The sequence below is a fragment of the Antechinus flavipes genome, chromosome 4, assembly GCF_016432865.1.
Source record: "Antechinus flavipes isolate AdamAnt ecotype Samford, QLD, Australia chromosome 4, AdamAnt_v2, whole genome shotgun sequence".
NCBI lineage: Eukaryota > Metazoa > Chordata > Mammalia > Dasyuromorphia > Dasyuridae > Antechinus > Antechinus flavipes.
The window spans coordinates 131,711,718-131,732,211 of NC_067401.1; the positions used below are offsets into that span (position 1 = coordinate 131,711,718).

General features: G+C 36.9%; 1 protein-coding gene across 5 annotated transcripts; it reads left to right on the plus strand.

Annotated features, from left to right (window-relative positions):
• Positions 1-2: 2 nt before the first annotated feature.
• On the plus strand, positions 3-19,538 carry NT5C3B (5'-nucleotidase, cytosolic IIIB). 5 transcript variants are annotated; one of them, XM_051994489.1, is made up of 9 exons: positions 3-100; positions 1,444-1,554; positions 2,366-2,435; positions 2,524-2,570; positions 6,325-6,410; positions 13,477-13,566; positions 15,890-16,052; positions 17,331-17,535; positions 18,539-19,538. In XM_051994489.1, exons 2-9 carry the CDS (start codon positions 1,468-1,470, stop codon positions 18,667-18,669), a joined length of 879 nt encoding a protein of 292 aa, XP_051850449.1. In that variant the 5' UTR covers positions 3-100; positions 1,444-1,467; the 3' UTR covers positions 18,670-19,538. The 5 variants fall into 5 exon arrangements, with proteins under 5 accessions (XP_051850449.1, XP_051850448.1, XP_051850447.1 ...); XM_051994488.1 differs by lacking the exon at positions 3-100 and adding an exon at positions 254-357 and having other exon boundaries at positions 18,535-19,538; XM_051994487.1 differs by lacking the exon at positions 3-100 and adding an exon at positions 254-357.
• The last annotated feature ends 956 nt before the right edge of the window (positions 19,539-20,494 follow it).

Below are 20,494 nucleotides of genomic sequence, written 5' to 3' on the forward strand. Positions count from 1 at the left end.
GTATTGAAAAGAAGAGAGCACTGACTTCGTGGCCTCGGACAACGTCACTCCGTCTCTCTAAGCCTCGGTTACTTCATTTGTGAAATGAGTTTTGGACCAGGTAATCTCTTTTATGATGATCATCAATGATATATTTCAAATTTCCCTTCTTTCCCTTCTGGCTCTTCTCCGGGCCCCGCCCTCTCCCTGCCCAGCCCCACCCCTCTTCCACTGGCCCCGCCTCCGTTCCTCTCCTGTCCCCTCCTCTCTCCTCCGTTTTCATTCACGGGCTGAAGGTGGCTGGCGCCTGCGCAGTTGGTTCTCAAGGACGCTATTTCTTCCGTGGCACGAGCAGACGGGAGGACTATGGCGGAGGAGGTGAGAACGTGGAAGAGGTAGCGGGGAATGGTGGGGGAGGGGCCTCGGAAAAGGAAGCCCCCCTCCCCCTTCCCACCACAGCCCTACTCTGTCCAGAGCCGGCCTATTCTAAAACCTCATTGCCCCACCCTAGAACCCTCTGTAGCTCCCAGCAAAACCTGCTATAGAAATATCTTTCTCCCAGGCTTCCTCTGTGACCTGTAGAGCATTCCTTGCACCTCCTTTGCTCTATAATGCCTTCCCTCCGTGTCGCTTCTACCTTATAGATCCTTTCCTATAGCAGCTACATCTAGTCTCATGCGCCCCTTCCAGTAGCCCCATAACCCCTCCCCACAGCGCCCCTTCAATAGCCCCAGACCCCTCCCCGCAGCGCCCCTTCCAGCAGCCCCAGACCCCTCCCCACAGCGCCGCTTCGAACATCCCCATGACTCCTCTTACTACAGCTCTGTTATATAATCTCCCATAATTCTCCTTTATGGCATCTGCCCCATAGCGCCTTTTCTAGACAGGACCTGTTTTAGCCCCATCATCACGCCTTGTGGGGCCTCCAGCATCGCCTTTACCTCTTCCCCGGGCCTCCCCTATGTAACCTTCCATGACACCCCCTTCTGGTCGTGCCTGCACTTTTATTTTTAGCTTTCCTCCGAACATCGACTGCTAGACGCCCCCCTCACAGATCCCTTCCTTGGCCCCCAAACTGCCCTCTCTGGCATCTGCGCTATATAATAGTAGTACTTGCATGTTTCTGCCCTAATACTTTTTTCTCCACGTTCCCTCTGTCTCCCTTCCCACGACAAAACAGATTCTTGTTTTATAAGCTTTCGAAAAAAGGTCATAATGATCCCTACCCCTAATTCGTCAAGGCCTCCCCTTGTCCTCCCCTATTTCATTGCCATATTTTTGCTCCCAGTTCCCATGATTTTTTTTCTGGTAAGAGAACCCTGTTAACAGGAGCTCAGAGCTTCATAGCTGAGAAAACTGAAGGAACCAGATGACTTCTGAGGTCCCTTCTAGTTCTTGCTCAGTGGTTCTAAGTGCTGCTGATGGGTCTGGGTCTGGGTGGGATGGGGTTTATATATGGAACAGGTAAAGGAGCAAGTGAAAGACCTGATGAAGGCTACAGTTCTCATGCGGCACCCCCAGCAGGTTCAGGAGATCATTCGCTCCCTCAGGAAGGGAGGACCCAACAAATTACAGGTATGTCTATTATGTGTTCCCCCCTCTTTTCCCAGATTGGGGGGTAATAGGAAGAGAAAAAATTTTTTTTCTGTTGCTTTGTTTCGTCCTTATCTTTCTTTCTTAGGAAAACAGATATTCCTTGCATTGGTTAGGATTGGGGGGAGGAGGGGGAGGAGATGAGGATTATCTGAATTATGTGCCACACACCTTCCTTCCCTTCCTCCCCGCAAAAAAGAGAAAAAGAATGTTACTGAAGCACTTTTCCAGGAAAAAAAAAAGTTACTTCTTTCCTGTTACAGGCCCTGATACTCCTCACCTTGCAACCTTTTTATAACCAACTGACCACATGGGATGGCTTGGGCTTCATTCAGTACTATAACCTATCACCTTCCTTCCAAGAGGAGAAAAACAAACTTTGCCTTGAGAACACTGAGACTGTGACTTGCCTTTTGAGAGAAAACAGCAAAAACAAAAGTGGTAGTTTGCAATCCTGAAAATTTGCCTCAGTAGTGAGATTGTCCCAAAATATACATGAAATTTAAACCTCAGAATTCCTTAATTGAGAGACTCTTTCCATTGGATTGGCATTGAAACTTCTAGCAACAAGGTTCTGTGTTTCAGGGAAACCAAACCAGTTGCTACCATTATGTGACCATTAGAAGATAGGGGCTATATGTTCTTTCTCTGTTTCCCAGTATCAGGCTCTGTATGGAAGTTACACTTCTTAAGTATTGTTTTGACTTTTAACAGACTCTTAAATTTTAATGACATAGTGTGACGTCAAGACAGACTGAATTAAATGTTTATATTTCTTTCCTCCACATTCTAGGTCATTTCTGATTTTGACATGACCCTGACTAGATTTGGATTTAATGGAAAGCGTTGCCCTACATCTTACAGTAAGTCATGTATTGACCTGCATTGACCTTGTTGATGATTCCTGTTGGAGTAGGTAAACAGAGTTTTGTGTTTTTTTTTTTTTTTCAGATATCCTGGATAACAGCAAACTCATCAGTGAGGATTGTCAGAAAAAGGTGGGTTATCCTTAGCTCTATCCAGAACAGAATTGATATGCTAATTCAAATGCCTATGGACCAAAATAGGACCTGGGGGGATAGGGAATAGATCAGTGGTTCAAGTATAAGGAACTCCCAGGTGAGGAAATTTCCTCCACCAATGCAGGGTGGTACTGTCTTGGCAACATATTATATAGTCTTTAGAGTTGAGTGGTTCTCAAGCTATTTTGATCTTTAAACATTCTTTAAAATCATTGAGATTCCCCAAAGAGCTGTTATTTACATAGGTTGTAGGATGTATTTGCTGTGGTAGAAATAAAAAATCTTAATTTTATTATGAAAATAGCTTTGACCTTGTGATCACCTGAAAAGGTCCCCCAAGGGTCTTCAGACTGTACTTTGAGAGCCATTGTTGTTGAGTTTAGGTCACACAGCCTGTCTACTGAAACCCAGATCTTCCTGTTTCTAAAAACTACTTTTTGTCCAGTGTGTCAAGCTGCCAATTAATGTGTCACATTTCTTTTCATTGCTCAGATAAACCTAAACTTAATATCTATTTAATTGGAATGTTCTTTTTGGTACTATTTTCATTTATTTCCCACACATTTATTAAAGCTATATATGATGGGCAAAAGCACTAAATTAATGAAAATTTAATTTCTGTAGTGCTTTAAGATTTTTTTCTCTTTCCTGGGAGAGGAATGCAAAAGTATTATTTCCATTTCACAGATAAGGAAACTGAGGCACTGTTTAGTTATGTGAGTTTGCTGAAGGTCATCACTCAGTAAGTGAGGAAACTGAAGTCTTCTGAATGCAAAGACAATGTTCTTTGCAAATCTACCCAGCTGTTTCGCTAATACATTTTTGTGGAAACAGGATAGTCTTCCGAAAATCCTGTGGTAGGTAGTATAAATTCCTAGTTGTAGAATATGATCCTCCCATTGGCATCAATAACGGCTATCCCCAGTAGACAAGACTTGACCACATTCTTTAATACCTATACCTAATTCAATGTTTGTGCCAACTGTAGTTTTTTTAATTTCTAAGTAATTGCTTCTGATGAATAAAATGATTCTTTTGATAAGCTTAGATGAATTAAATGGAAGAATTTTAGTCTGTTGGTCTTTTACATAAGTTACTATACATGATATTTGTGATCATTATTATTGCTTTTTTGCATCTTCATACAGTTCTATTTACAGACCCAGGCTCCTGGTAGGTGGTGATATTTTGTAGTGGTAACTGGAAAAGTTGGGTTTCTAAATTAGACTTCACCATTAGGTAAAAGAAAGAACCAATTCCCATTATTGTATAGTGAAAAGAATCCTGGGCTTGAAGTCCAGAGACTTGTGTTTGAATTGAGGCTGTGATACGAACTAATAACTAGCCAACTCTAGGCAAGGCACTTCTGAGACTCCCTTGCCTTCAGGAGGGATGGGCATACTAGTACCATTCAGCATGTGGGCTTGTTGTGAGCAAAGCATTTTATAAGCTTTGGAGCATTATACAAATTATTTTCAAATTAAGTCAGTTTTTGTGTATCTGCAAAAGGGAGATATCCTTGATTTTTCAGTCTTGTTTCCAATGATTATCTCACCCTTCAACTTTGAGAATGTAGGTACAAATAAGAAAGTAGTTTTGGAATTTTCAGAAGACATGAAAGGTGTTTTCTTTGGTAACATATACTAAAACTGGAATTAGATACAGCATGGCTGATGTGCAAAGATGACATGCAAATTCTTACACACACACACACACACACACACACACACACACACACACATATAAAAATAAAATTTTGGGGGAAAAGAAAATGTTAGGAAAAATGAAGATATTGCTGCTTGGCCTTCTTTAAATGTTAAATGGGACCCTAAAAAGTTAGGTGTAAAACACATAAATAACAATGCTCATACATTTCCTGTTTTCATTTTAGAGAAGTTTTTTTTTTCTTTCCTGGTGCCCCCACTCCCCAAAATACTACAGAGGATATTAAGCTGTTCTCAGAGTCAGAAAAACCTGTCTCTGACACAAATTATTTGCTATCTGTGTTCTATAGGCACTATTTGGCATTCAAACAGACTGCAGAGCAGGTACTGATCACTACACCTTCAGGTCCTGGGAATTTCTTTTTGGGATTTTCCTATACTATTAAAATCACAGATCTTTCTCCCACTAGTTTTCTCCCTTAAAAAATTTTGGCCCCATAATATAATTCTCACAGTTATTTCAAGGAACATTCTTCTTTGTTAGTGTGTAATGTTTGGCATTTGGTTCTCCTAAATGGATGAATCCATATATTCTGGCATGGTCATTTGAAGTAACATAGATAATAGAATTCATTACTTTTAAAAAATTTTTTATGTTCCTCTTAGATAACTAGAATTATTTATCTAAGCAACTGAATTAGGAAGGCAGGATAATCCTGGGTATTTAGAAGATAATCCCTAGTTAGAACAAATAGAAATCCTTTCCATTTAATCCAGCTAACATGAATAGTCCATGTAGAATTGATTGTAAACAATTGTTGATTACTTGCTAAAGGGATTGTAACAATCTACTGAAACCTTATAACCATTTGTGCTGTTGACCAACACATTTTTAGCTCACGCCACCTTTGTGAAGAGATCCAAGAATTGATCAAATATGCATATTGAGATTTTATCAAATTTGTAAATAAGAATCAGCACTAAGGAATTAAATATGACAGGCTTATCTGTAATGGAGGAAAAATCTAACTGGGAATGAGGAGAAACTTTGAAAGTGTTAGTGAGGTATAACCAAATGAAACCTTTAAAAAGAATTTAGTAGAAAAATTTCCAAATTAACCTTTGTTCTTAATAATAACCTCTTATGTTAATTTGTAGGCCTTTTTATTTTGGTTTAAAATTGTTTGAACATTTTACTCCCTGACTCAAAAAGCTTCTTGAAATCTCTAATTGTCTCTAGACTCAGATTTCTTTTTGACACTGAAAGTCTTTGTTGTCTGCTTCTAATCTTCCTAACAGATTGCACATTACTCTTCCTCAGACAAACTTACCTGCTGTTCTCCACACTCCTGATTCCATCTTTTTTTTTTTTAAGCTTTTTATTTTCAAAAAATGCATAGATAATTTTCAGCATTCATCCTTGCAAAACCTTGTGTTCCAATTTTTTTTCTCTTTTCCACTCTCTCCCCTAGATGGCAAGCAATCCAATATATGTTAAACCTATACAGTTATTCTTTACATATTTCCACAAATACATGCTGCACAAGAAAAATCAGATCAAAAAAGGAAAATGACAAGAAGAATGAAATTACTGTGTTGTGATCCACATTCAGTTCTCACAGTACTCTCTGTGGGTGCAATTGGCTCTCTTCATCACAAGATCATTGGAACTGGCCTGATTTGATTCAGTTTTTCATTTCCATGTCTTTGCACAGTCTGTGCTGTATGTATATCATCTGGAGTGCTCTTTCTTCAAACCTTTACCTCTTGGAATCTGTAGATACCAGCTACACGAATCTTTTCTTGTTCCCATGAGTTGTCAGTTTTCTCCCCTCTTAATTTAAAAAAAAAAAATGACTGTGCAAATATTTTACATTTATTTATCAGTATACATGTTTTCTCTTAGTAGAATGGTAAACTCCTTGAGACAGGGATTTTGTTTTTGTCTTTGCATTCCTCAGTAGTTTGAGTAGTATATGACATATGGTAGGCTATTATTAAATACTTATTAGATTGCTGAATTTAATTGCATTCTAATTATTTTTCTCCTATCTTTGATATCTCAGTTAAAGGATCTCCTTCACTACTATTACCCAATTGAGATTGACCCGAACAGGACGGTCAAAGAGAAGCTCCCTCTTATGGTAGAATGGTAAGTAGTTGGAAATGATGAAGGATGCTTTTAAGGAAATAAGAAAAAGTATCTAAAGATGCTATATTCCTAGGCCTGGTAAGATAGGAACTTAACTGGATTTTGGGGATTCCAGCTGGAGTGGCTGTAGAGGGTTAATATAGTCATTAGCACTGTCTTTCCTAAAACTGATTATTCCTAGATTGGTAACATTTAGCAAATTTTAAGTGAGGGCAATAGCCCTATGAAATTTGGTAGAATCTCTGAACAGCAGAGACATCTTAATATTATTTTTGAAATTCTACTAATGTACAGTGGGAATTTTGTTTCTCAAGGGGCTTTAAGCTATGGAGATAAGGGTCTCAAAAGAAATTTCAAAGTTTTGGTAATGAAAAAGAATGGAGGAAGGAAGAAATTTGACTGTAGGAGTTAAATTACCCACGTGATAAAGATTTTAGGGAAGATTATCCTCATGTACTATCTATGTGGTATCTTATATATCTATATTCCTGCTAGTAGCTCATTTTTCTTAATCATTCTCATTCTAAGATAAGTCAGGGCATATATTTCATTTGATTTTTGGCAACAGATAAGCATAGTTGAGCAAAACACATCTACAAATTTGCTGTGTCCCAAAATGTATTTTTCTTTATGTACCTTGAATGCACTATCCCTCTGTCAAGAGGTAGGCAGCATACTTCAACATTGGTCCTCTGGAATTGTGGTTAGTTACTGCATGGATCAGAGTTCTTAAGCCTTTCAAACTTACCTCCCTGATCTGCTCACTTTATACACTTCAGTTTTTTACTAGTCTTCCCAGATTTATCAAATGAAATTGTTTGTCATTTCTTGTGACATAATCCATTCCATTAATATAACATAATTTGTTCAGCCATCCCTCTATTATTGGGCCCCTCCTTTGTTTCCAGTTCTTTGTTACAATAAAACGAGTTATTATAAATTCTTTTATGTGTAGGTAACCTTTTCCTTTTCCTTTGATATCTTTGGGGAAAAGAGAAAGGTATATTTTGATGTTTCAACAGCAGTTATCGAAATCTCAATATCTCTTTATAATTCGTTAGTTCTGAGCTCATCTCTTTTCCCATAAACATTTGCTTATTTCTTTTCTCTATAGTTAACCCTGTAATCTCCTAGACTTAACTAAACATAAATGTTACTGGTTACACTTTTTAGTAATAGCATGGGAATAAAAGAGCTATAAGTAATTATAGTATATCATATATGAGTTGGTCATAGCTTAAGTCATCTTTTCACCAGCTTTACAATTTTCAGTTTTTCAATTCTAGGAACAAAGCCCTACCATTCAGTTCTCTCAGAATACCAATTAGAGACTTTTCACACACACAAAGACACACACACACACCTCTTCGTTTTTTCACAGGATAGGGATTAAATTCAGGTCTTTTAGGAAATAATTTCTCTTAGTCCTTTTTCATTGTCCTTTTCGTGGCCATTCCAGTTAAAGGTGTCTCCAGAGAAACAATGAGATCTTGGCTCCTCATAGCCTTCTCATAGTTAAACTGTAACTCTCTAAAATTCCATTGCCTTTTAAAGGTACAGCAAAGTACCATCAGTTCTGTAGAAGAAGCTATTCAGGTTGGTATTATGTTTCTCCCCTGGGCCAGAAAATTTCAGTCCCTATAAATTATTTGGGGGACCTCAAATCCACATTTATATTATATACAGCATACATTTGATGAAAAGCACCCCTTGACAAATTGCTTTTAATTGGAGGAGGGGGAAACGATACAATACTAGCAATGGTAATGGGATATACCGATATACATGTGATATACATACCCAACCCTGCACATACACACAGAATGTCATAAGCATTTGTTTTGTTTCTCTTAAGTGAGCCTATCTGTAGGCATGGTTCTTGTTCTTTTGTGACCTTTCTCCATCCGTACTTGGGAGTATAGCTGTCAGTTTTTCTAAGGTCTGTGGTGGTTCCTTTACTCTGCTGCTGAGGTCCTCTCTTCTTTCTGGGTTTATCACTTTTTTGTCATATAAACTAAAGTCTTCCTTGGGCCTTGACCATTATTGCTTTCCTTTATGTGGGTTTTGCTTTAATCTAAGTAATACCTTCTTTAGAATCTTCTGATTACTGAGAAAGTAAGCTGGGCTTTAGTATTTGTTGGACTGTTGTTACAACATGGTAGTTTCTTTTTTGGCAGGTTGGGGTTTTTTGAGGCAACTGAAGTAAAATGACTCTGAAGTTGGATTTGAACTCGGATCTTCTCCCCGACTTCAGGGCCAATGCTATAATTTTGTTTTTTAATCAGGCTAAAGGCTTGTTTCAGTATTTTTATATCTAAAAAATGAGTATCTTAAAATATAGTATCTTCCCCCTTATATTTTTAAAGGTATGCCTTCATGTTACCTTACTGTCCAGCTTCATCTTTAGTTGAGATATATCCCATATTTAAAGTTTTCTCTTTGGTCACCAGGTCTTCCCAGTACTTTATGAACACCAAAAGTTTGTTAACAAAATTCTTTTATTTTGTTTTAATTCTTGATAATAAACTCTGGCCTTCTATTATCATTCATTTTTCTTCCCTTCTGTATTTGTTCTTTGGGCATCGGCCTCCTCAGGACCATTTATTCCACATTTTTAGAAAATAATTTTGCTTCTATGAGGTAGCACAGTGTAATGGATTGAGAGCTGTTCCCAAAATGGGGAATACTTAGGTACATGTCCCCTCTCTTGTCTCCTACGCATCCTGGCTTTTTTGACCTTAGACAAGTCATTTAATTTCTCAATGCTTGAGATCAGAAGTGTCAAACATGAGGATGGCCAGCATGTGGCCAGCAATACTCCCAAATGCTCTTGAACCAGATGAAAAGATAATTGGAAAGTATTTTAACAAAACAAAAACAAATATTGTAGTGAAATAAAAATAAAATAAATAAATAAAGCATAGATAACATTACATTTTTAAACTAAGTAAATTTGCAGCTTCCAATCTCCCATATATATTATATACTGGCTCCTGTTTCTATTTAAAATTCTAAACCATTTCCCATGACTAGAAGTTTCAGAGAAGTTGCATTGCTAGAGACAGTTGTCTCATCCTAGGAATTTCCTTTATCAGTGAAATCACAGGTCCATTTCCTCTGATTGAATATTTTTCATTTGATTGGCTTCAACTTTATTCCTTAAATTACGAATTTAGCAAATGCCCAACAAGATGAGTATTTTCATATATAAAGAAAAACAGAAATACACAGCTACAATTCTGTGTCATTCATAGCTTGCATCTTCCTCCAAATCTGAAAGAGATTCAATATGTAATCTTTTTTATGTTTTAAATTTTATTTTATTTCTTATATTTTTATTTCTCCCAATTACATTTAAAACAATTTTTTTACATTTGTTTTTAAAACTTTGAGTTTCAGATTGGCTCCTTTATCCCCATCCTCATTAAGAAAGCACATGTGAAGTTATGTAAAACATTTCCATAAAAGTCATGTTGTGAAAGAAAACAGATCCCCCCTCCAAAAAAAAAAAAACCAAAAAACCCAAAACCCTCAAGAAAAATAAAGTGGGGGAAAAAAGTATGCTTCAGTTTGTAGTCAGACATGATCAATTCTTTTTCTGGATATGGATAGAATTTTTCATCACAAATCCTTCACAGTAGTTGTGGATCATTGTTTTATTGAGAATTGCAAAGTCATTCATAGCTGATCATACCAGAACATAATAACAGTATTTTATTTTTCCAAATACATGCAAAGATAGTTTTCAACATTCACCTTTGCAAAACCTTGTGTTCGAAATTTTTCTCCCTCTCCCCTTTTCCTTCTCCAAGATACAATAGAGGTTAAATGTATAATTCTTCTAAACATATTTCCATGTGCACATGAAAAATCAGATCAAAAAGGGAAAAAGATGAGAAAGGAAAAAAAAAAAAAGCAAGCAAACAACAACAAAAAAGATGAAAACACTATACTTTGATCCACATTCAGTCTCCATGGTTCTCTCTCTGGATGTAGATGGCACTTTCCATCACAAGTCTATTGTAATTGCCTCAGATCACTGTATTGCTGAAATCTATTATAGTTGATCATCATACAACCTTGCTATGTGTAATGTTCTCCTGGTTCTGCTCACTTCACTCAGCCTCAGTTCATGCAAGTCTTTCCATGCTTTCTGAAATCAACCTGCTCATCATTTCTTACAGAACGTTCCATTACTTACATAAGCTATAACCTATGAGCATCCACTCAACTTTTAGTTCCTTTACCACTTGCTTCTGTGCTCCTACAAACATTAAATTTTATTTTTTAAAAATTATTAAGCATTTATTTTTCCCTTCATTTTATTTCACTGAGAATGAAAGAAGAAACATTTTTGTAACATTCATAGTCAAGCAAAACAGAATTGTCTATTATCAACAATATGTGTCTCATTCTTCATCATTATTCTTCTGGAATCATGTCAACATGTTATTTTCTTTTTATTTTTTTTTTAATTGTAGCTTTTTATTTACATGTTATATGCATGGGTAATTTTACAGCATTGACTGTTGCCAAACCTTTTGTTCCAATTCTTCCTCTTCTTCCCCCCCATTCCCTGCTCCCCCCACCGTGGCAGGTTGACCAATACACATGATGTTATTTTCAAAATTGTTTTTTGTTTGTCCTCTTGGCATTCCTTATTTTCATTTAAGAAATGCTTCAGATACCCTCTTTTTTCTTACTCTTTAAAAAAAATTTTTTTTTGATTCCTTGTTATATCCTCTCTCTTTACCCAAACTGAAATTTAAAAAAACAAAGCTATTGTATTAGATAAGATAAGATAAGAAAACAAACCCTGACATTGACAAGATTTGAATGTTTTTCTTCTGCACCTTGAATTCACCAATTCTCATCATGAGGTGGGTAATTACTGACCCTCTTGTTATTCGCCATTGCATTAATCTTCATTTTCCAGAATTGATTCTTGGAATTCAGCTTCTTACGCTAAAGTTCTTTATTCTTCTTCTGAATATGTTTATCAGTTATGTATTTGTGTCACAGCTATAGAAAATAGTTCCATTTCTTCATTTTATAATGTGCTAATGGTGATTTTGCAGTCTTCTTTAAGATCCAGTTACATTTTCCTTCAGGTTTTCAGTAAACTTTGGGATCAGTGTGATTCTTTGAGCTTCCTTTAAGTCTGTGCTAAAACCTCACCTTTAGTAAACCAGTAATGCTAAAGTATACATCATAAATTGTAAAAAGCAAATGAAATGCTATTTGTAATGAATATATAGCAAATAAAGTAGATAAATGAAAGTCATTAGTTATTAGTGACACTGCCAGGACTTTGTCTTTATGATTTTAAAATTCGATTTATTTTAAATTCTAAATTCATTATAGCTTATAATGAGAAAGAACATATATGAGAAAGAAAAGAGTATTTTAAAATTCCAGAATAAAAGTCTCTATAGTAGAAGTTATAGGGTCTCTTCCATTTTTATACATAGCCTGGCGTAGTATAATTACCTCTTGATCTTCTGTAAGTTTTTCCTTATTCTTTTTCAATTTAGCTTCTATGTAACTAGTCATGTATTGATATTTCTACATTACCAAAATTAATCTAGTTTTAGTTAAGTAGCGTTTACTTAATAAGAAACATTTTTTCTTGTGTTTGCGCATTTTTTTCTCTATATCAAACTCCTTAATCTTCTAGCCTTAAATAAACATCTGGTTTACTGGCTTTATTAGCAATGTAACCTTTTTTAAAAATTTTTTTATTTACAAAACATATGCATGGATAATTTTTCCAATATTGAATCTTACAAACCTTTTGTTCTAAATTTTCCCCTCCTTCCTCCCATTCCCTCCCCTAGCTGGCAGGTAATCCAATACATGTTAAATATATTGATGTACATGTTAAATCCAATATATGTATACATATTTATACAGTTACCTTGCTGCACAAGAAAAATCAGATCAAGAATGAAGAAAAAGAAAAACTGAGAAAGAAAACAAAATGCAAGCAAATAACACAAAGAGTGAGAATGCTATGTTATGAACTACATTTAGTTCCCATAGTCCTCTCTCTGGGTGTAGATGACTCTCTTCATCACTGAACACATGGAACTGATTTGAATCATCTCAAAGTTGAAGATAACCATGTCCATTAGAATTGATCATTGTATAGTCTTGTTGTTGCTATTTGTAATGATTTCCTGGTTTTGCTCATTTCACTTAGCCTCAGTTCATATAAGTCTCTCCAGGTCTCTCTGAAATCATCCTGCTGGTCCTTTCTTACAGAGCAGTAATATTCCATAACATTCATGTACCACAATTTATTTAGCCATTCTCCAATTGATGGGCATCCACTCAGTTTCCAGTTTCTTGCCACTACAAAAAGGGCTGCCACAATCATTTTTGCATGTGTGGGACTCTTTCCCTCTTTTAATATCTCTTTGGGATATAAATTCAATAGAAACACTTATTAGCAATGTAACTTAACAAAACAAAGAATAGTTATTTACATCATGTGAACTATAAGACCAATCATGGCTAAAGTCCTCTTTAACAATACAATAATTGCTAACTTCTCAATTCTGGAATTGTAGTCCTACCTTTCAGTTTTCTCAGGATGCTAATTTAAGTCTTTATCAAGAAATCTTTGTTTTTCTTTATAAAAAAAGGGTTAAACTTAGTCCTCTTAGTAAGTTCTTGTACTTTTCTCTTTATGCTTGCTTTTGCTATCATAGTCTTGGTAGTGTGGCAGTTAAACTTAATCGTTTTATAGACTACTGCTAGAATTGTATTTAAATTAAAATTGCCCAAAATTCCACTATCTCTTGAAGATACAGTAGCAGCACATACATTTTCTGAGGGAGACAATATTGAAGTTGGTTTTAAATCTCATTTTAGTGTTGCTGTTCTCTTCCCTACTTTCTTCCTACCTTTTGAGGGATAATCAGAGTCTGGAAGAAAGTAGCACTTTTCAGTGTGTGGGATGTCTTTTGGAGGTAATTGTGTAATGAATCAGGAGAAAAAATATCTCCATCTCCTTCAGTGATTTGAAGATGTTTGTGTCTTGGGGGGGGATACCTATTTCTAGGTGGACTAAAGCCCACAATCTCCTGTGTCAACAGAAGATTCAGAAGTACCAGATAGCCCAAATTGTTAGAGATTCAGATGCAATGCTCAGGTATGTTCATTTCTTATTTTGGAAAGGGCATTTATGCCAGCTTGCTTGCTAGTTGTGAGATCAGATTGATCAAGAGGTAATGAGGAATGAGATGGAAGTGTGGCTTTTATTATTGTTGAAAATTGAGTTTAGAGTAAAAAAAGATATAATAATATGTAAAATTGTTAAAAATATATGACTTTATTCTGTAGGTATAGAATGCTGTAAAGTCAAAAGACCTGAATTTAGATATTAGCTTTATTTCTTACTAATTTTTAATTATCATTTACTATTACTAAATAACTTATCCTCTCTGAACTTGTTTCCTCATATGTAAAATGGATATCTATCTCTGTCAGTAGGCAGATGAAGTACCTACTAGAGGCAGTGGATAGAGTTATGGTATGGCCTGGAGTCAAGAAGTCCTAGGTTCAAATCTCAGCCACTTCTTAGCTGTGTGATCCTGTGCAAGCCTCAGTTTTTTTTTTTTTTTTTTAATTAATATAGCTTTTTATTTACAAGATATATGCACGGGTAATTTTACAGCATTGACAATTGCCAAACCTTTTGTTCCACTTTTCCCCTTCCTTCCCCCCATTCCCTCCCCCTGCCATGTATGGCAGGTTGACCAATACATGTTAAATATGTTGAAGTATAAGTTAAATACAATATAAGTATACATGTCTTAACAGTTATTTTGCTGTACAGAAAGAATCAGACTTTGAAATAGTGTACTATTAGCCTGTAAAGGAAATCAAAAATGCAGACGGACAAAAATACAGGGATTGGGAATTCTATGTAATAGTTCATAGTCATCTCCCAGAGTTCTTTCGCTGGGTGAAGCTGGTTCAGTTCATTCCTGCCCTATTGGAACTGATTTAAGCCTTAGTTTTCTTAACTGTTAATAATAGCACCTACGTCCCAGGATTATTGGGAGAACCAAATGGGATAATATTTGTACAGTGCTTTACAGTGCCTGGCACAAATAGACTCTTAAATACTTGTTTCCTTCCTTCCTATTGTGTGACAAAAACTAAAGGAAAAATAGAAAGGTAAAACATTCCCTGATCTTGAAGAACTTAAATTTTACAATACTTTTTCTTCACTACTACTTCACAGAGTGATTGTGAAGTTCACATGAGGCAATATAGCATTTAGTCAGTAGTTAGTCAAGTATTTATTAAGTTCCTACTATGTTTCAGAGTCTGTTAAACACTGGGGATACAAAAAAAGAAGCCAGTCCCTGCCCTCAAGATAACAAATATGTACAATTGTGTATTGGATAACTAGGAAATAATTAGTGGAAGGCATTAAAATTAATAGGGATTAATAGAGATTAGGGTTAATTAGAATTAATAGTGATCAGGGAAGACTGTAGTTTAGTTGAATATTTAATTAGAGAATTCCAGGTATGGGGGCTAGCACAGGAAATGCTTATAGGTACTTTCCAAGAAGTTATTAGCTAATTGTATATATAGTGCATATTCTAGCTGGGTTTCTCTATCCATTCCATAACAAACATCCCAAATCCTGTGTCAGCTTTTTGGAAAATTTTTTAAGTTACCTTTGTGGTTTCTTGTATCTCATTGAGATCATAACCATGTATCCAATATTTGAGACTTGGTGTTGATTTATCAAGTACTCCTGCCACCATGTATTGATCACTTATTGTATGTAGAGGAAGAAATGAATGTGGCCCATGCCCTCAAAGAATATGTAGTCTTTGCACATGTATGTTGTTGTTCAATCCTTTTCAGTCCTGAACAACTTTCTGTGACCCCGTTTGAGGTTTTCTTGGCATGGGTATTGGAGTAGGTTGCCATTTCCTTCTCTAGCTCATTTGACATGAGAAACCTGAAACAGACGGGGTTAAATGACTTGCTTAGTGTCCATCCAGATTGGAACTCATTCCTGACTCCAAACCCAGTGCTCTATCCAATGCACTACTTAGCTGTTCCCATATATGTATAATCTATATCCAAGTGTTTGTCTTGTCAAGGAGAGGGGATTGAAGGGAAGGAAGGAGGAAATTTGGAAAATTATTTAAAAATTATGGAAAATGAATGTTAAAATTATTTTTACATGTAATTGAGAAAATAGAAGAAAAACATTGCTTAAAAAAAGAATGCAGTCTCATTGAGGAGACAGGGCATACACGTGAAAGATGTGATTGCTTCTTTGAACACTAATTTGATAGTAATATTGAGGAGACATAGAGTAACAAAGTGATCATTTGGGTGAAATGGGGAAAAATGTCTTGGTTAAATATGTGTCTCTACCTGAGTCCAGTATTAATGAACTTGTTTCTTGTGATCACTTTGAAAGAATAATTTATCCCTTACAGGGAGGGATTTGAGACATTTTTCAACACACTCTACCGAAGCAATATTCCCCTTCTCATCTTTTCTGCTGGTATTGGAGACATTTTGGAAGAAATTATTAGGCAGATGAATGTTTTCCATCCCAACATCCATGTTGTGTCTAATTACATGGACTTTGATGAAAGTGTGAGTTGTGTTTGTTATCCTGTGGGAGTAGGGGACATCATACTTTAGTTTGCTACATTTTTGTACAGTGGGGAAATGAATAAAGTTCTTTGGGAAAAGAGGGGAGGAAAGCATGTTGTTTCATCTTGACTTCCTACAGGAGTCAAAATTCCCCCAAGACAGGTTGATTTAGAGATCCCCTATCTGTAATCCTTGATCCTGCTCAGTCTCAGTCTCAGCTAACCAGTATGTGGATTATCCAGGCTCCTGAATTCTTTTTGGCAGTTTTCACCTCCACCAGAGGATTGCGGGGGTCTCAGAAGAGGAAGATAAGTTTTAGTCCATTTTGTTACTTGTTCATATTCTGAATTAAATAATGTACTTTTAAACAGAAATGATGATGCTACCCATAGCATGTGCATTTTGAGTTTTCTTTTCCTTTTTTTCCTAAATAGGAAATTTTCATTTAAAAAATTACTTGGTTGAAGCTTTTTTGCTTAAAAAAAAAAAGGCTTTTATGTTCTCCTGTAGCTTAGTAGTGAGAATTGCTATGCTTTTTAGAATTTAAAAAACAACCCTTGAATACAACAAACCATTTCTAAAGGAAGGGGTTATAGGAGGAGCCAGATATATAATCTTCACTTTTCATAGGGTTATTTTCTTTTCCTTTTTAAGAATTTTATTATTTTGATAGATTAATGTTACTCTTTTAAAATGCCAGAAAAGTCAAAATTCAGTTACACATATCCAAGTGTGTTTTCAGGGACATTTCACAGGAACATAATTTTAAATTGGTAATGATTATGTCCATTTTCCACACCTTGGATTCTGAGCTTTGTTTTTTTGTTTTGTTTTGTTTTGTTTTCTTAATTGTGGATTTTCTTCCCTTTATGTTGCTCAACTTTCTAACCAATGGTATCATAGATTCTCATCCATTCTTTTGAGTTATTTTTCCATTTGTAGAAATTGGTTGCATTGAATATTTGAGATTACCATGATGAATATAATGAGATTACTTTGCTTGCCTTTTCTTAGTAAAGATAGGTGGCCTATTTCTTCAAGAGGGCCATTGAGAGTCATGTGTATAACCTGTGGCTGATGGAATAGAATGTAGCTAACCATTAGCTTTGGCTCCATTAATGCTTGGCTTTATCAAGGTTGGTAATAAGGGTATTAAAATCAGTAATTGGTTCTGAGTCTTTTGAATGTAATTTTGTATTTCCTTTCATGATCACGGAAAATTGATAAATGTCTATTTTTGGATTCATAGTTAGTCTGCCTCTCCCCTTGGTTGCTCAGGGCTACCTGCAGGGATTCAAAGGTCATCTCATCCATACATATAACAAAAATAGTTCAGTCCTGGAGGACTCCAAGTACTTTGAACAGCTCCAAGCTAAGACCAACATTCTCCTGCTGGGTGACTCCATGGGTGACCTGACTATGGCTGATGGGGTATCCAGTGTGGGAAACATCCTTAAGATTGGCTTCCTGAATGACAAGGTGGGTGAGTAGAGGACTGTGTAAGTCTCTTACTTTCTACTTCTACCCCATGTATTTGTAAAAATACCTATTTCCCAAGATTGTTGTGAAAAAAGCAGAATGTAAGTTGTGAAGTGTTATGTAGATGTCAGCAGCTACTATAAGGTGGTTGTTTGGAGATCTCAGGAACCAGGATGTAGGTTTGTAACCCACATATTAAGGAACAAGAAAATACTGAAGATAATTAAGACTGAAAACAATCCTAATAAGCCATAAACTAGAGATGCGTCAGTTGTTGTGTCTTACAACTAAAAAGGATGCCACATCTCTGCTAGAGCTCAGTCTTTTCAGTTTCTATATTGAAGTCTATTAAAGAAAAAACACAATGTTAGAGCAACTCTATGCAACTCACTTACCTACAAGCTCAGCATCCACCAGGATTCAGTATTACTTGAAGGCTTTGGGGTTTGAGTGGATGCTCTCTCCCACTCAAGGAGTGGGAGGGGGGGAGAAGGGGAAATTGCAAGGAAGGATATTTTGGCTCAGTTTGAGAAAGAACTTTCCACTCATGAGAACTGTCTGACAATAGAGTAGGTTTTCTCATAAAGTAGGGAGCTAGCCATCACTGGCTATACCTAAGTAAAGGATGATTGACTTATGTTAAGTCTGTGGTGGAGGGGATTCCAGAGTTGGGAAAGGAATTAGAATAGGGGATCTCAAAGGTCCTCCCAACTTTTTAAGATTCTCTATGAAAGCCCCATTCAGATAAAATAGGTTTGACTAAAGATGGATGTGATTAGTATTTCTGATGCTACTGCCTTTCCCTAAAGGACAGGGCCCTTGAATTTTTGGAGCTCCCAAGACTTAATCTTTTTTTTCTTCTTCCAGCCTTATCCTTTGGGATTTTAGGTAGGAATTGATATGCTAGGCAGGTTTGTATGCCTTCTAAAAGGAAGGCAGAGGGAGAAAAGTTGGGCAGGAGGCCTGGGGAAACTTTAGTTCATCTCTTCCCTGCCCTCCTCAGGTAGAGGAACGGAGAGAGCGCTATCTGGATTCCTACGACATTGTGCTGGAGAAGGACGAGACCCTGGATGTGGTCAATGGAATCCTAACCCACATCTTGTGTGAGGCGGACCAGGCAGGAATGCAGGAATCCTGAGTACAGTTGGAGACTCCGCAGATGTTCTCTCTGCTCCAGCTGGCTCTCCAAAAACTTCTTATCCCTCTGTGTACATAAAAAACTTGTGACTTCCAAGAGCCATTAATCCCCAGGTCCTTCCCTCCTCCTCTCCCCTGGCCTGTGGCTGTTTTTACGAAAAGCTTATGGTAGCTGGTCCTGCCCAGTGCTGCCCTGACTTGTTCTAAAGAACACTGGCCAGCAAGTCCACCTGGCTGAGACAGCGGTACGCTGGCTCGGGTGATAGAGGAGACAAGTTGAATTGGAGCTGCCCTCTCCTCATCCACCTGCCCTCCCCTCCAGAAACACCACCAAACAAGCAACAAACCCACAGCATAAAAACCTGCACTGACCCGCTGTTTGGAGGCATGGCTGAGGGTTTGTGTCCTCCCTGGGGCAATTCACTGGCGGGAGGTGTGGGGAGAATGCATTGACTGGATGTCTGGAGGCCCAGGTTTGAGTCCCTGGCTCTGTGATTACAGTCACTTAACCTTCCTTGGTCTTATTGTCCTTTTTAAAATAAAAGATTTAGAATAGATAATTCTTCACAGTTCTAAAATTCCTTGATTCTATTAATTCTAAAACTGAATCTTGGACTTGGAATTGTCTGAAATCGAAGAGGGAGACCTACTTGGTTTATCACAGAATGGGGATTTTCTGTTTCATAGATTTCTTTTAAGTAACTTTGGGCCCTGCTCTCCCTGCCCTTTCTTTTTAGATATCTTAGCCACTGATGGGACCAAACATTGTGGGGGAGAGGGGAGGAAGAGGGAGAAAGCAGTTAGGTGAGGAGCTAAGAAGCAGTGAGTGTGTTTGTATTTTAATGTTAAATAAATGGTTTTTGAATTCTGTTTTGTGTTATCTTTTCCTCTTTCTAATCCTCTTTGCTCCCTTAATTCTAACTTTTTCTTCCTTCTGCTTCTTCCCCTTCATCTCAGATACTCATGAGTTGGCTATTTTCTATCACAGGGCTGCCTAACAAAGATAATAGAAGTCTATGAACCCATCCTCTTAAAGAAATCCATTCCTCCTTGATTCTTTGCTAGCAAGATGCTTCTTACTCCAGATACTGGTCCTATATTATTTGTAAAATCTACAGCAGCATCTCTCTCTAACCCAGGGCTGAGCTATTCTTATGAGAGAGGGATTGCAAACTCCTCTAAACTACATATCTAGCTGACCCCTGACTGTGCTTCACATCCCATTCAGTCACCCCCCACTCACCCCTGGCTTCATAATATCTGCTTTGCCAGGTGACCTTTCTCTTGCCCCCAGCTTTCTCTTGCTCCAGGAGCAGCAATCAAATCGACATCACTGCTTCTAGAGACACCATGTCCAATACCACTTATGGTTTCACTCACTGTCCCTTGATTTCCTTGGTTCAAAACTCCCTTCCTTTGCCACCATTCCCTAACATGTATTCTTTTTCCCATTAGAATAAAAATTCTCTGAGGGCAGAAATTATTTTTGTATTCATATTCCCAGTGCTTAAAACATAAGTACTAATTATTCATTGATCTGTTTTATCAACTTCAAGATGGCCCAGTATCCTGTCTAATGAAAAGCAGGATATGAATCACTGAGTCTACTATTCAAAAGATGTGGCACTCAGATATGAAGAAATATTCCTTCATATCTTTAAGAAGACATCTTGATGGAGACTTTTTGTGAATGGGTTCATTGTGGAGGGAAGCTTAATGACAATTGACTTGATAATACTTGCCAGTATCACATGCTGACCAATTTTTTTTTTTTTGATACAATTGGGATTAAATTACTTGTTAGGGTCACACAATAAATGTCTAAG

What these genes read in the sequence shown, in the direction of transcription:
- NT5C3B (XM_051994487.1), top strand. An exon ending in GCGTTGCCCTACATCTTACA is followed by an intron (nt 2,436 to 2,523) that starts GTAAGTCATGTA and finishes TTTTTTTTTCAG; the next exon opens with ATATCCTGGATAACAGCAAA. An exon ending in CTTCCTGAATGACAAGGTGG is followed by an intron (nt 17,536 to 18,538) that starts GTGAGTAGAGGA and finishes CTCCTCAGGTAG; the next exon opens with AGGAACGGAGAGAGCGCTAT.